The sequence below is a fragment of the Colossoma macropomum genome, unplaced genomic scaffold (genome assembly GCF_904425465.1).
Source record: "Colossoma macropomum unplaced genomic scaffold, Colossoma_macropomum, whole genome shotgun sequence".
Taxonomy (NCBI): domain Eukaryota; kingdom Metazoa; phylum Chordata; class Actinopteri; order Characiformes; family Serrasalmidae; genus Colossoma; species Colossoma macropomum.
Genome location: NW_023494796.1, coordinates 16,575,542 through 16,589,920, shown reverse-complemented (window position 1 = coordinate 16,589,920; position 14,379 = coordinate 16,575,542). Strand labels below are relative to the sequence as shown.

At 38.9% G+C, this 14,379-nt stretch overlaps 1 protein-coding gene across 1 annotated transcript; it reads right to left on the bottom strand.

Annotated features, from left to right (window-relative positions):
• Positions 1-1,955: 1,955 nt before the first annotated feature.
• LOC118816538 (gastrula zinc finger protein XlCGF26.1-like) lies at positions 1,956-5,781 on the bottom strand. The gene is made up of 2 exons (XM_036582967.1): positions 5,516-5,781; positions 1,956-3,705 (listed from the first exon to the last, which is right to left on the bottom strand). The coding sequence occupies exon 2, from the start codon at positions 3,653-3,655 to the stop codon at positions 2,126-2,128; it is 1,530 nt and encodes a 509-aa protein (XP_036438860.1). The 5' UTR covers positions 3,656-3,705; positions 5,516-5,781; the 3' UTR covers positions 1,956-2,125.
• Positions 5,782-14,379: the final 8,598 nt, after the last annotated feature.

The following is a 14,379-nucleotide window of genomic DNA, read 5'->3' as shown; positions in this document are numbered from 1 at the left end:
TATCAAAAAGTAAGTATAAGAGAGATAGACGCAGTCTGGGATGCCTATTGTTCCAAATAAAATTGCTAAACAGTTCAAACTTGAAACGTGTTGCTGGCATCAAATTCAAAACAGGCATATATTTTTCAAAAAGCAAGAATTTTTAGTTAACATTTGTACTATTTGCAATTAAACACAGGATTTACATACTTTGCACATCATTGCATTTTGTATTTACTTACATTTTGCACAGTGTCTGAACGTCTTTGGAAACATGGTTGTATAAAAACATAAAACATTTACATATATTTAGCTGCCTGTTCTGTCTACAGCACTTAGGCTCCACCTATCACACTGGGGTTACAATGAGTGTTTCAGCCCAGACTGCTTTTTGAATGAAGCACAAAAGACAACCCATCAGAACAGAGTTCATTTACAAACGTCTTAAAGACAGTAACAAAAACAGCCTGTTTAATCCTAAAGCAGGGGTGCCCAATCCTGATCCTGGTGATCTACCACCCTGTGAGTTTAGCTCCAACCCAAGTCTGTCACACCTGATCCATGTAATGAAAGGCCTTCAGGGGCATCTGCATAACCAAGCCAGGTGTGTTGGATCCGAACTGTCCAGGGTGGTAGATCTCCAGGACCAGAAATGGGCACTCCTGTTCTAAAGGATAAAGAGAAGTTGGAAAATGGTGATGCAAAATTTGGCACCCAAGCAAATACAAACTTTTCTGAGTGGACCTCAGGGGAAAAAAAAAAATGTAGAATACGGGCCCTTTAAATAATTTTATAATATTCTTACAACAATCTCAAATATTAAATATTAGATACATCAACTGGAGTTAAGGTGACGTCCCTTGCCAAGTTATCGTAATCCTTTTTGCTTTGTGTAAATGGTTATGCCACTTGGGAGGCCAGAACCTAATTGAAAAATGTGCATCCTCTTTTTCCCTAGGGCCCTTGAATCACTAAATCCACCCCTGAACCAAAAGAATACATGCACCAAATGGTGTGCATACTTGAATCAAATGTATAAAGTGCGTCACTCTTTCCTGTCTATACACTAAGTATACTTAACGTTTTACTTTAACTTTCATATATTTGTACTGTTGTTAGACTGCCTAGAGAGCAATAATTAGACTTTCTTTTAAATATAATAGTATTAGAACCCATCTTAGGTTATCATCTATAGCTGATTATGAATATAAACGACTTATGACAATCCTACAGTGCCATTCTTCTGCTTTTTAGGGTCTTTGATATATTTTTTTTCATCAAAAGGCACATTGATGTCTTAGACATCGATAGAATGGGCTCCCAAGTGGTGCAACCATCTAATCATCATCCTCATCATCATGAGCCACCCGTGGCAACAAAATAAAAATGATGAAAATGAGACCTCATAAACTGAATTTTGAGCCCAAAGTAGAACAAGCATGAGCATGATCAAATTTAATTTACATGGCATCTGGAGTACCTTTTTGCTGAGTTTGTGAATAAAAGGCCCAAAAAAACTTAACTGCTCCTTTTTACGTTGAGTGGCTTAGTGACACTGTGTTCAAACCAACCCCTGCTGGGTTTCCCAAAAGCACCTTAGCACAAAGATGATTCCTGAATGGTAAAGTGAGCATCACACTAAACACTCTCTCTACTAGTTACGATGATCTTTACAAGATGCTTTTGAGAAACTGGGCCTCTGTCAGGTGGAGGCTGTACTTTTTTGCTAGACCAGCTTTTATATGCTTCTGTAATGGTGCTGTATTACAGACGATCATTAAAATAATACCATACTTTATCCACCCAGCTAACATCATTAATATTTTACATCAAATACTACTATTAGATATCGACCAACAACTTTAAAAAATATTAAGAATATAATATGAGTCCAAGACACCAAGTTATCATTATCAGATTTATCCAAAACCAAACCATGTTTGTCAGGAAGAGTTTTCATTTCTCAAAAGAAAGAACTGCTTTCCAACACCTATCATACAGAATGAATATAACTTTGAAGAATTTGTAGACTCTGGGATTCACTCCGGCCACCCTTGTCCAGCTTTCTTACTTGTGTGAAAGCACTGGTGTTTTTTGAGGGCAAAACTCTTCCAACATTCCGATCGATACGATCACTGAATACAGCTCATTCCACACTCTGAACAGTAATAAGGTTTTCCCCTGTATGAACACGCTGGTGTCTTTGGAAATTGGATCTGTCAGCAAAACTCCTTCCACACTCTAAGCACTGATATGGTTTCTCTCCTGTGTGAACACGCTGGTGTCTTTCGAGAACACTCTTTCGATTAAAGTTTTTTCCACACTTGGAACAGTGAAAGGGTTTTTCTCCGGTGTGAATACGCTGGTGCATTTGGAAACTGCTCAGCACAGTGAAACTCATTCCACACTCTGAACAATTATAAGGTTTTTCCCCTGTGTGAATGCGCCGGTGTTCTTTGAGAACGCTTTTCCGACTGAAGTTTTTTCCACACTCGGAACACTGAAACGGTTTCTCTCCAGTGTGAATGCGCTGATGTCTTTGGAGACAACTCTTTCGAATAAAGATTCTTCCACAGTCGGAACACTGAAATAGATTCTCTCCTGTGTGAATACGCTGGTGTATTCGGAAACTGCTCTGCAGGGCGAAACTCATTCCACACTCGGAACAACGATATGGTTTTTCCCCTGTGTGAATACGCTGGTGTCCTTGGAGAACGCTCTTTCGACAGAAGTTTTTTCCACACTCGGAACACTGAAACGGTTTCTCTCCAGTGTGAATGCGCTGGTGCTTTTTGAGTGCGCTCTGTGCCGGAAAACTCATGCCACACTCTGAACAGTAATATGGTTTCACTCCTGTGTGAACACGCTGGTGTACTTGGAGACAGCTCTGCTGAACGAAACTCATTCCACACTCAGAACAACGATAAGGTTTTTCCCCTGTGTGAACACGCTGGTGTGTCTGGAGATGACTCCTTTGATTAAAACTCCTTCCACACTCTGAACAGTGATACGGTTTCTCTCCGGTGTGAATACGCTGGTGTGCTTCGAGAACACTTTTTTGCCTAAAATTCATTCCACACTCTGAACAGTAATAAGGTCTCTCCCCTGTGTGAATACGCCAGTGTGCTTTGAGGACACTCTTTTGAGTAAAACCCTTTCCACACTCTGAACAGCAATACGGCTTCTCTCCTGTGTGAATACGTTGGTGTCTTTCGAGATAAGTCTTCAGACTAAAACTCATTCCACATTCTGAACAGTTATATGGTTTCTCTCCTGTATGAATACGCTGGTGTCTCTGGAGATTATTCTTTGCAGAAAAACTCATTCCACACCCTGAGCACTGATACGGTTTCACTCCTGTGTGAATTCTCTGGTGGACTCGGAGATTACTCTTTGCAGTAAAACTCCTTCCACACTCTGAGCATTGATATGGTTTCTCCCCTGTATGAAGGCGCTGGTGTACTTTGAGATGGTGCTTTTGATTAAAATTCATCCCACACTTGGAACAGTGATATGATTTATCTCCAGTGTGAATGCGCTCGTGTCTTTGGAGTCTATATCTGTCAATAAAACTCTTTCCACACTCAGAGCAGTAGTGAGTTCTAGCTTTGTCTGAATCTTTCTGCATTTTTATGTCAGATTCATTAGCGTTGGACGAATCAGGTGACGTTTCCATCGGCTCACATTAATTCCCTCCTGATTTTAGATGTAGTTTTCTAGCATCTCCTGAAAAAAAGATAAAAAGAAGGAACATTTAAATGTCAAATACAACAAAAGGTTAACAAATACAGGCTGGTCAGAGATTATAGTCAAGTAGAAAATGTCTGTATCAGCTGCTGCCAAGTTTTTTTTAGCCTAGATGTAATTTTTTCCATAATTTCATGGATCTGTATGCAAATGCCTTTTCTCCTGCTGTAGATTTTTTTGAGACTTGGTATCAGTAACCCTACTATCCTGTCTTACCTTAATAAACAATGAAGATTATAAAGGGTCACTAGTACACTTATGCATGGCCTAACCCACCAGTGTTTTTCCTTATTAACAGAATTGAGTAATCAACAATTATCCAGTAAAGGTGAACAAAACAGTATTCAGTAAAGCTGGGTAAAACAGGTCTGATATAGTCTTCTTTGTTCTAATAAGATCTCCTTCTGTAAAGCAACAGTTTGCAGGTGATATCTGTCAATGGTGTCCAACCAAGAAGGCAGCGCGGTAGCACACACAGCAGCCTCTCCGGGTCCGACAAAAGGTGCTATTTCTGTGTTATTAGTTTCGTGTTCTTTCTGACACTTTATTGCGCTGTATATACTGTATTGTTTTGCACTTCCTGTGTTGCACCATGGTCCTGGAGGAATGTTGTTCGCTTCACTGTGTACTTGTATATGGCTGAAATGGCAAAGCCTCTTTAATTTGAACTTGGTAACTTATAAGCTGAAAGCAGAACAAAAACATTCAATAAAATGGCCTCCTACAGAGGCTAAGGCTAAACATAACAGGACAATGCAATTACAGGTAAATAATGCACCAGTTCCTAAAAAGGGCACTAACAACCCAGCTCAAGGCATACAGGGTACAGAGAAACACTAAACCACTGGCCATGAGAGTAACGCCACTTCACTATAAGCCAGTTACACAATCAGACTCTGAAAGAAAAATAAATATACAACACACCATTAAAATAATTATGTATTTTATAATTATAATTTATCATTTTCACTCCAAAGCTGAACTGTGTCACAGCAAAACAGTATTAGCTAGTGGGGGAGGCCTACTTGAGGCCTGTGTTACAAACACTGAATATAGCCTGATATACACCACAGCTTACAGCACAGGAGCTCAGCACTACTACTCCAAATTAATGGGCTGAACCATTAACAGCACTACACACATAAAAGGACTGGGCACCCAGTTTAATCTCTGATCATATTCTATGCGAATATCCAATGTAATATACAACCAGGATATACTTCAGAAAAGGGTAAATGAAAAACAGCAGCTACAACCACTACAGATACAACTGTCTCTGTAATATATATATTAACACACAATTAATCAAAACAGCTTAGCTTTATATTAATGAAGCACTTCAAAATAAACTCAAAGATCTTGTTAGACGGCTCAACACTGGCGTCCCAAACTCACTCAATACGACCAAATAGTCACTATATACACAGTTCAATCTGTAATATGTACACAGTGATTTAAAACCAGTTTAGCCTCGTCTTGGTAACAGACTTTATATAAATAACATCACTGAGCTCATACCTGCCTGGTAGCTGGCACACCTTATAAAGCTCAGTGTTGGACTTCAAAACTCGCTCTAACCTACTTCACACTTCAACATCTGGACATGAGCTTTTAATGTGGAAAAGGCTTTTAACCATAACAAACGGGAAATACCAGCTTATTACTGCTCCATGTATAACACAGCACAGCCCGTCTGAGAGCGCAGCCTCTGTAAAACACAGCTTTAAGATCTGAAGCTTCAGTCTGTCAGTAAAATGTCTTTTAACCGTCAGCAGTGAGTTTAACAGACCTGTACAGCAGGTAAACCCCGAACACAGACCCTGCAGCTCTGCTCGGGAAACTCCGTCCTTCAACAGGAGGAGAGTTTAAACAGCCCTGCAGTTACACCATGTTCGCTCCAGCGGCACAGCTTTCCTCTCCGACAGCTCACAGTATCCTCCTTTTAGAGCTCAGCTTGAGCAAAAAGAGACAAACTCTAAAAAACAGCTTCTACAATGAGCTACCAGTAGATACCAGAAGAGACGGACCGAGACTTCAGTAACCTAACGCGAGACGATGTGCACCCCCACAATGGCTGCGTGACAGGTTCTGACCTTCAAATTAAAAGTCCCCACTTAAGCTCTCCAACCATGCCGGCTAGATCAGGAAAAAAGTAACGTCAGCAGCTACGTCTTGTAAGATCTCTGTAATAAAGTAAAACATTTGATAATCGTTTGATAGCTATAATTAGAAAGGATACTGGGGTATAGATTTGAATGGTAACAGTCTGTGATAAATTAATCACTGTTTACTAGTCAGCTAACACATTATCACCAGATGTAATGGGAAATGCCCACCATATGACATAAAGCAGCAAATGCTTGAAGCAGCTCCTGATTTAACCCCTCAAATTTTCTAAGATATTTTATCAAAGAAGCAAATCCAAGTTAAACCAAATATTCAAAAACAAAAAAATAAATTATAGTTATAGTGATGGAATTAGCAAAACAGTAAGAATCCTTCTAGGTTCAATCATATTTTGTGAAACTCATTAGAAGTTATGGACATATTGTTTATCGTACAGATCGGTGTGCACATGTACATCAACACTGACACAGCCATCCTGTTTTAGCTTACAGTGGGAGTGCAATATCGCTGTAAGTGTGGGAAATGTAATGTAAAACTTACTTTCAAAATACGTCATCAACAACAGAAGGGACATTGTCTCCCCCCTCCCAAATTAACAGCAGTCCTGATGAAGTGTCATTGTCTGAGAATGCCCAATTCATTTTATCATTGGGGTCAATTTGACCCCAGCAGTTTAAAACAGCAAAAAAAGTACATGTAACCAAACTTGGAGAAAAAACTGAACAGAAATATACGAATATTTCCTTTCCTACAATACTAATGCCAATCTCTGTATTACACACAGCTTAGTGCCCACATAAAGAATCACTATAGAGCCAAATACCAATATACAACAATTTTTAATTACAAATTTAGGTGCTATTATGTGAAAGGTTGTAGATAAACACAAATGCATAGCAACAAGAATAACAACACTATTTTGTACTTTTAAATACTTTATTTCTATATATTTAAGTAAATATACAGAGATATTCTCAAATAGTAGAACTAAGTATCAATGATTTTGTTAACACTGGGGGCGGTCATGGGCTGGGGGTTAGGAAACCAGCCTTGTGACCGGAAGGTTGCTGGTTTGATCCCCTGAGGCTACAGTATGTGACTTAAGTGCCTCTGAGCAAGGCACCTAACCCCCAACCACTCCTATTTTTCCACATGCTGCACATTTTTATTCACCTTTGATTGTATCTATCTCTGTCCATACCAGAGTATGTGAGTGGTGTGGAGTGGAAGTGGAGCCGTGATTTTGCACGGAGTGGCTTTTCAGAAAGTCACAGATCGTCAGTGTTCTTTCTTCAAATCACTCCAATACCTGCGAGCCAGACTGTCCTATTTCCCCACAATGGCTACCTCTGTATGACTGGAGTGACGCATTTTAGGTTTATGACTGGAAACTCACTGTATTTCCTCATTGCTGCCTGTTTTTTGTACCTAACTAGCATCTGACTCCAAATTTGTAACTTCATAAGCTGTGGAGAGCTTCAGTGATTTAAGGTTAATGTTAGCTCATTTTAACAGTAGCTGTAGCTCATCTAAATAAGTAACTGCCTTTTAGCTAGTTCAGTTCATTTCTACAGAGCAGTTAAGTACTGTTGTTTGTATGGCAAGCTGTTTTAACATACAGGTTAATCCATAAAACTGAGTAAAAAGTGAAGGTGTGACTTTAATAATGCACAAAGAGAAATCATAAAAAATAAATGATAGCAATCCAGCTCTCACAGACATAATCAAGCCCTCTAGATTGACTTCGTCACATGGCCACTATGGTTCCAAGAGAGCTTGCAAAAGTTAGTGAGAACAGTTGCTGCACCTATTTGATGTCGTTTCTCTAATTGGATTACTTGCTGAAACTTTCTGCATGTCCACTCTGGCAAGAGAGATGAAGTCATGTCTGAATGTTTAACAATTTGTGATTTTAGGCAGCCTAAAACAGAGACAGAATTTCATTATAGTGTATTAATATTCATTATAGTGTAGTGTAATACATTAAGTGTATTTCAGGTCATTTTTCAAGCCAGATTACTTGTGTTGCTGATTGTTTTGATATGTGTACAGGGGTAGCGCCAGGATATATTTTTCAGGGGTGCTACAAGGGTGTTGAAACATATGAAAGGGGTTCGTATGCATATGACTCTTGTGGTGGCAATATGTGAGCACCGGGGTTTGCGGGTGGGGGTTAGGTGGTAACAGTCACAGACCCACGGTCTAGCTACATGCTGAATCTGTGTTGATTCGATATTAAGGCTGTTTACACACAAAGCTGTTTGCTCAAGTCCCAAACCAGAGTTTGGGTTTTTGCACTTTTGTATCTTTTCATTTGCTTTGGTTGGCAACACAAATTGTACATCGTAATTTTGCACAGTAAATCTCTCATTCTGATCCAGCACCAGACAGAAAAAAGAGGCAAATCCAAGTTAAACCAAATATTCAAAAACAAAAAAATAAATTATAGTGATGGAATTAGCAGAACAGTAAGAATCCTTCTAGGTTCAATCATATTTTGTGAAACTCATTAGAAGTTATGGACATATTGTTTATCGTACAGATCGGTGTGCACATGTACATTAACACTGACACAGCCATCTTGTTTTAGCTTACAGTGGGAGTGCAATATCGCTGTAAGTGTGGGAAATTTAATGTAAAACTTACTTTCAAAAATACGTCATCAACAACAGAAGGGACATTGTCTCCCCCCTCCCAAATTAGCAGCAGTCCTGATGAAGTGTCATTGTCTAAGAATGCCCAATCATTGTCTTTAATGAATATTTTATGACGTAGTCGAGAATTTTATGATGGCATTTTTGTAATCTTATCTAAATTAAAGTACAATTATTTCAAAAACTCACTGTTAGCTCTGATGTTTCTTGCACTTTGAAGGGAAATTGCTTTTTTATGGGGCGACACAGACTCCTCTCTCTTCTTCTTCTTTGTCCTTATTTCTCTGCCTGTATTCTGTGATCCTGGAAATAGTTTGGTTAGCGTGATATTATGGTTTTAAAAGGTACATTTAAAAAAAAAAAAAAAAAAAGATAGTCCTTCAAGAGTTCTTAAGTAAAGAAAATTCTTCTTGATAGAACCATCAATACTGAAAGAACCCTTTGCATGATTAAATGGTTCTTTGCATGGTGAAATAGTTCTTTAGATTGATAGATAGAAGCTATTTGAAAAGGGTTCTACTATTATTATGATATCAAGCTTGTAACAGTAGAAGTACCCTTTTTGGTGCTATACAGAACCATTTTCCATGTGAAAGAACCTTTGAAGAACCATTTTTTATGAGAGATATGATTAGGGAGATATTGCTAAGGTACCAGCCAACTATCTGTTTGTCTCTCTGTTATGTACTGTGTGTAATCACATGACAATTGTTTGCTGAAAATGCTGAAAAGCCCCCCCCCTTTTATTAATTTATTACATTTTTTTTTTTTGGAAAGGTTAAGGTTCACCCACCCAGCAATATATTTAAGAGAGCTGCCTATAAATAAGTGGCAAGGGAAGAAATGAATGTCTTTGTATAGTACACATTAGGGCCCCCTTCTAGATCTAGGGGTGTACTGCTCATGATGTTCTTCAAAAGTGTCTGAAAGGTTGTCTGCCCTATGGTGTTCTACAAAAAAGTAATAATTTCCTGACTGTCTGATGGATAATCAATACAAATCAGAGCCAATCGTAATGTAGTCTGTACCTCGGAAGTCTTCAGCAACAATGCTGCTGTCATCTTCAGATGGTTCTCCATTAACAATTAGCATTGCTTTAAGATTATTAAAGTGCTTCTCTACATTTTTGTAGCATGGACTGGAAAACAGTACAATGCTGCTGAGGAGCATCTCATCTAGTTCTGCCATTGTGGTTGCTGCAGTCAAGAGGCCAGATACATGCATGAACCTGATGAAGTGATTATCCAGGATCTATGCAGTCTGTAACAGGACTAACTGACTAACCAGGATCAATATCGTCAGTAGTACGACTAACTGGCTATCAAGAATTAATACAGTGATTATTAGAAATAATTTGCTAGATCTAAATCGCAGATCAGGGCGGCACGGTGGCGCAGTGGGTAGCGCTGTTGCCTCACAGCAAGAATAGCCTGGGTTTGATTCCCAGCCGGGTGACCAGGGTCCTTTCTGTGTGGAGTTTGCATGTTCTCCCCGGGTCTGCGTGGGTTTCCTCCCACAGTCCAAAAACATGCAGTCAGGCTGATTGGACATGCTAAAATTGCCCCTAGGTGTGAATGTGTCTGTCTGTCTGTCTGCCCTGCGATGGACTAGCGACCTGTCCAGGGTGTATCCTGCCTTCCGCCCAATGACAGCTGGGATAGGCTCCAGCACCCCACCGCGACCCAGAAGGATAAGCGGTTTAGATGATGTATGTATGTAAATCTCAGATCAACAGTCATTAAAGGGATTATAAGCAGGTTCCAGAAGAAATAGTTATGAACCATGTCCATTTGACTATCCAGGATCAGCAGCTCATCATGATGTGCAAAGTACTACTAAGTTTGCTAGCGTGCTAACTACATAAGCTTTAGTTTGCTCATAAGTTGATCAGTTATTGTCAAATATATTCCTAAAAAGTCACAGTGGAACAAGCCAGTAGCAGGATGTTACAGTGTGTTCCCCATATTAACTGAGATCATTACAGTTTATTTAAAATAATTGCAGAACACCACAGGCTTTTCAAGTACCTGTTCCCAGATTAAAAACTTGCTCCCTAAACATCATTTAATGCTACATTACCCACTGTCTATAAGGAAAACTGTTTAAAAGCGGTCAATTTGAAGCGAAACGCAATTTCTTCAAGATGTAACATAAGTTACAAGAACGTTACCCAGATACGACAAAAAGCTGTTGACCAGAATAGATCTCCAGGAAAGACCACTCACTGTGCTACTCAGTGACATGAAAGAAGGTATGGAAACTGCATCTAAACTGAATGTTTCTTCACAGACAAATGTGCTCTCAGTAAAATGGGAGACGCATCAGGGCCCCGTATCATTCAGACTTGAGCATTTTTTGGTGAAGTAATGTTGTTTTGCCAGTGTTTTACTAAATCAAATCTGAGTGTGCATTATCGGTGGCATCAGCTCTTCAAACTCTTTTTTGTAAGCATTTTTATGCTTTTAAAATTGCCATCAGACAGAAAGATCCTCTTAAGGTGTTCAATCTAAGTGACTTGACCTGCTGTAAGCCGTTTGATATGCAGATGGTAACTTCTTTTGTTTCATTGTACCATACTGTAACTTGATTCATATCTAGGCTTGCTCTCTTTGAATGTGTTTTAAGGTGTCAATGAGATGAGAAATAAGTAAAAATGCTGAAGCTGCTTAAGCTCTGACCTGTTCAGCCTTCAGATTTGGTATGTTTTTTGTGCAGCCATGTCTGATGACATTTGTTGAAGCTGCTATGTAAACTGTAAAGTTTGTGTAGATTCTTTAATTCAGTATTTAAGTGTTACTTTAATACTGCAGGGTGTTAGGAGAAACACTTAACTGGATGAATTTTGAACAATAAAAGGAATGATTTTTTTTTATTGGTGACAGTTATTAAAAACATCAGGAGTGTTAATTGCCACAAAATGTTAATTATGAACAGCACCAGTGTGTGTAACATTGTACACTGTAAGTTTTCCTTTTATAACACTGTTATAACAGTTTAACACTCTTAACGGTGTGATTTTTACTCTCTGTAGCGTGGGACCACATATGCTCCAGAGTAGTACAGAATGAACTCTTTAGGTGTTGATATAACACTGCTGATTTTACTCTGCATGGCAGAATTGTGATTTAAACAGTAGATTTGTCACTTGATCATAAATTGAGTGATATGGTTCCTTCACAATTCCTATCAAAAAAACAGGGCGTTACTGGATTTGGCTGTAAAAAAAAATTTATAGCATGTTTTATAGCATGTCATGGAGTTTACCAAAGAGCAGTGAAACTGGCAGGATTTTTAAGAGTCAGTCTCTAAAAGATCCAGGAAGATTTTATGACCATTGCAGGTGGTCCACTGCAAGATATCTTTCTCGTACACAGTGATGTCGTGAGATGTGAGGGAGGTGGGATGTGTGTGTCCAGATGAGGTAAGGAGAAGACCCCAAGGGATTTTGAAGCCATAAACTTTAGTGGTTTCAGATTTTACTTGCTAAGGCATAAAGCTCCAGCAGTAGTTTCAGGGAGAGGAGATGTTTTTTTTCTAGGGCACCATGCTGTTCGGTTCAGCATAAAGATGAAAATAGCCAGATCTGCTACATTTACCATAAGCTTTTGAGAAACAAATCATATCAAGTATCAAGTCAATCAATAATACTATAACAAAATCAACAGCTTTCAAAATTGGAATACTTCAATGACAAGAAATCAAATTGTCATTGCCAGATTTATCTGACAGATTAAAAAAAAAAAAAGTGTCAGGAAGAATTTTACAATGCTTAAAATCATTAAACTCTACTGCTTCCCACCATCTACTCAACAAAATGAAATAATCTTGAATTTGTAGACTGCTAGTATTTTTCACCTTGCTGCCTGGGCTGCTGCTGTGGGGTTAAGGAAGTTAAAGTACACTGTAGATATTTGACTCCGTCTATCCCGTCCAGCTTTCTTTCCTGTGTGGAAGCACTGGTGTGTTTTGAGGGCGCCACTGTGTGAAAAACACTTCCCACGTTCTGAGTAGCATTCTGAAACGGTTTCTCTCCTGTGTGAAGGTGCTGGTGCACTTGAAGATTACTCTCCCGATTAAAACCCATTCCACACTCAGAACAGTAATATGGTTTCTCTCCTGTGTGAATATGCTGGTGTCTCTGGAGATGATTCTGTTCAGTAAAACTCTTCCCACACTCTGAGCACTAATACGGTTTCTCTCCTGTGTGAACGCGTTGGTGTACTTGGAGATTACTCTTCTGGTTAAAACTCTTTCCACACTCTGAACAGTAATATGGCTTTTCTCCAGTGTGAACACGCTGATGTATTTGAAGACTACTCTTTCGACTGAAGTTTTTCCCACACTCTGAACACTGAAACGGTTGCTCTCCTGTGTGAATGCGCTGGTGTCTTTGGAAATCAATTCTGTGGGTAAAACTCTTTCCACACTCGGAGCAGTGGTGATTCCTCTCTTTGCTGAAATATTTCTGCATTTTTCTGTGAGATGTTAGTTTGGACAGCATCTGATGGAGTACCAGAGCTGCTTCTGGATACCACTGGCTCACACTAAATCTCTCCAGATTTTAGAAGTATTCCTCTAGCATCTCCTGAAAAAAGACAAAAAGAAGGAACATTTAATGTCTAATCCAACAAATGTTTGCAAACAAAGATTGGTCAGGGATTTAGGTAGTCATATAGGGGAAAAATCTGTGGGCAGTTTTGCAAAAATGACTTTTAATTGTAGAAAATGTCTACATTAAAAATCCAATTTTTAACCTAGATTTAAAACCTTTTACAGCAACTAAACTTTAATTGAAAAATTATTTCATAATTCATTTTCTCCTGCTGATTTCTTGAACAATGGTATCAGTCACACACTCACTATCCTACTTTAATAAACAAAGAGGCTACATCTGTATGTTTACAACATTAATTATGTACAATGACAAACTGGTGATCAGTCAAACAAGATATGAAAATAATAATAAAAAACTCATAACTTGTGCCTTCCAAATGTTCAAGCCTACCGTGATGTGCCAAAGAGGTTTAATGATCTACTGTGTTCACTGGCATGACCCTTTACAGGGGAGCTACTCTGCTGTGATAGAACTGAACTGATAGAACTCCATGATGGTGTTGTTTATCCAAATTTAATCAGCTCAGCCTCTCACCACAAACGCCAACAGAATGGCAAAACTGCATTAAGCTATTGGAAATTCAGGTGAAATGGGTGATTCTAGCATTATCCAAGCCATTTTTTTGTTACTGTACAAAAAAGTCCATTTAATATACTAGAATTGTTTTAATTGATGCCAACGCATTACACAAAGAAAAATATTTCCCTAGTTACCCTAAACCAGGGGTCGGCCACCCAAATATTAAGAAGAGCCATTTCGTCCTTTCAACAAAAATCAATCCGCCTTGGGAGACACAACATTTATGTCCATTTTATTGAAGTAATGTTTTACTATCTCAGCTGAAAATATGTCTTGATGTGCTAGCTAATGTCCTAGGGTAGACTAAAAAATATAAAGGAAAGCACAGACTTACTTTGCTCTATTTTAAGCTTTAGCTCACCTATAGCCACTTTTCTCGCATCTCCGGCAGGAAACTTTTCCACAAAAGTAGAACAATTTCTTGTAAAATGTCTCTCAATGTTCAACATTTTACGAGGCTGAAGTCGTTTCTCATTCGCCAGCTTCTTGTTCGCATTTTCCCGTTCCACCTTAAATGGCGGCTTTGGTGCCAGATTGTAACTGCTGCATAACTTAAGGTGGAATAGGAGAATTCGAACAAGAAGCTGGCGAATGAGAGGCTGACTTCAGCTTCGCGACCTCAGTAGGTGACAGTTTCTCGTCCAATGTGTCCAAATGATCAATGTTGTTCTTAAATCT

Coding starts and splice junctions, on each gene's coding strand:
- LOC118816538 (XM_036582967.1), bottom strand. CDS start 3,655: ATGGAAACGTCACCTGATTCGTCCAACGCTAATGAATCTGACATAAAA.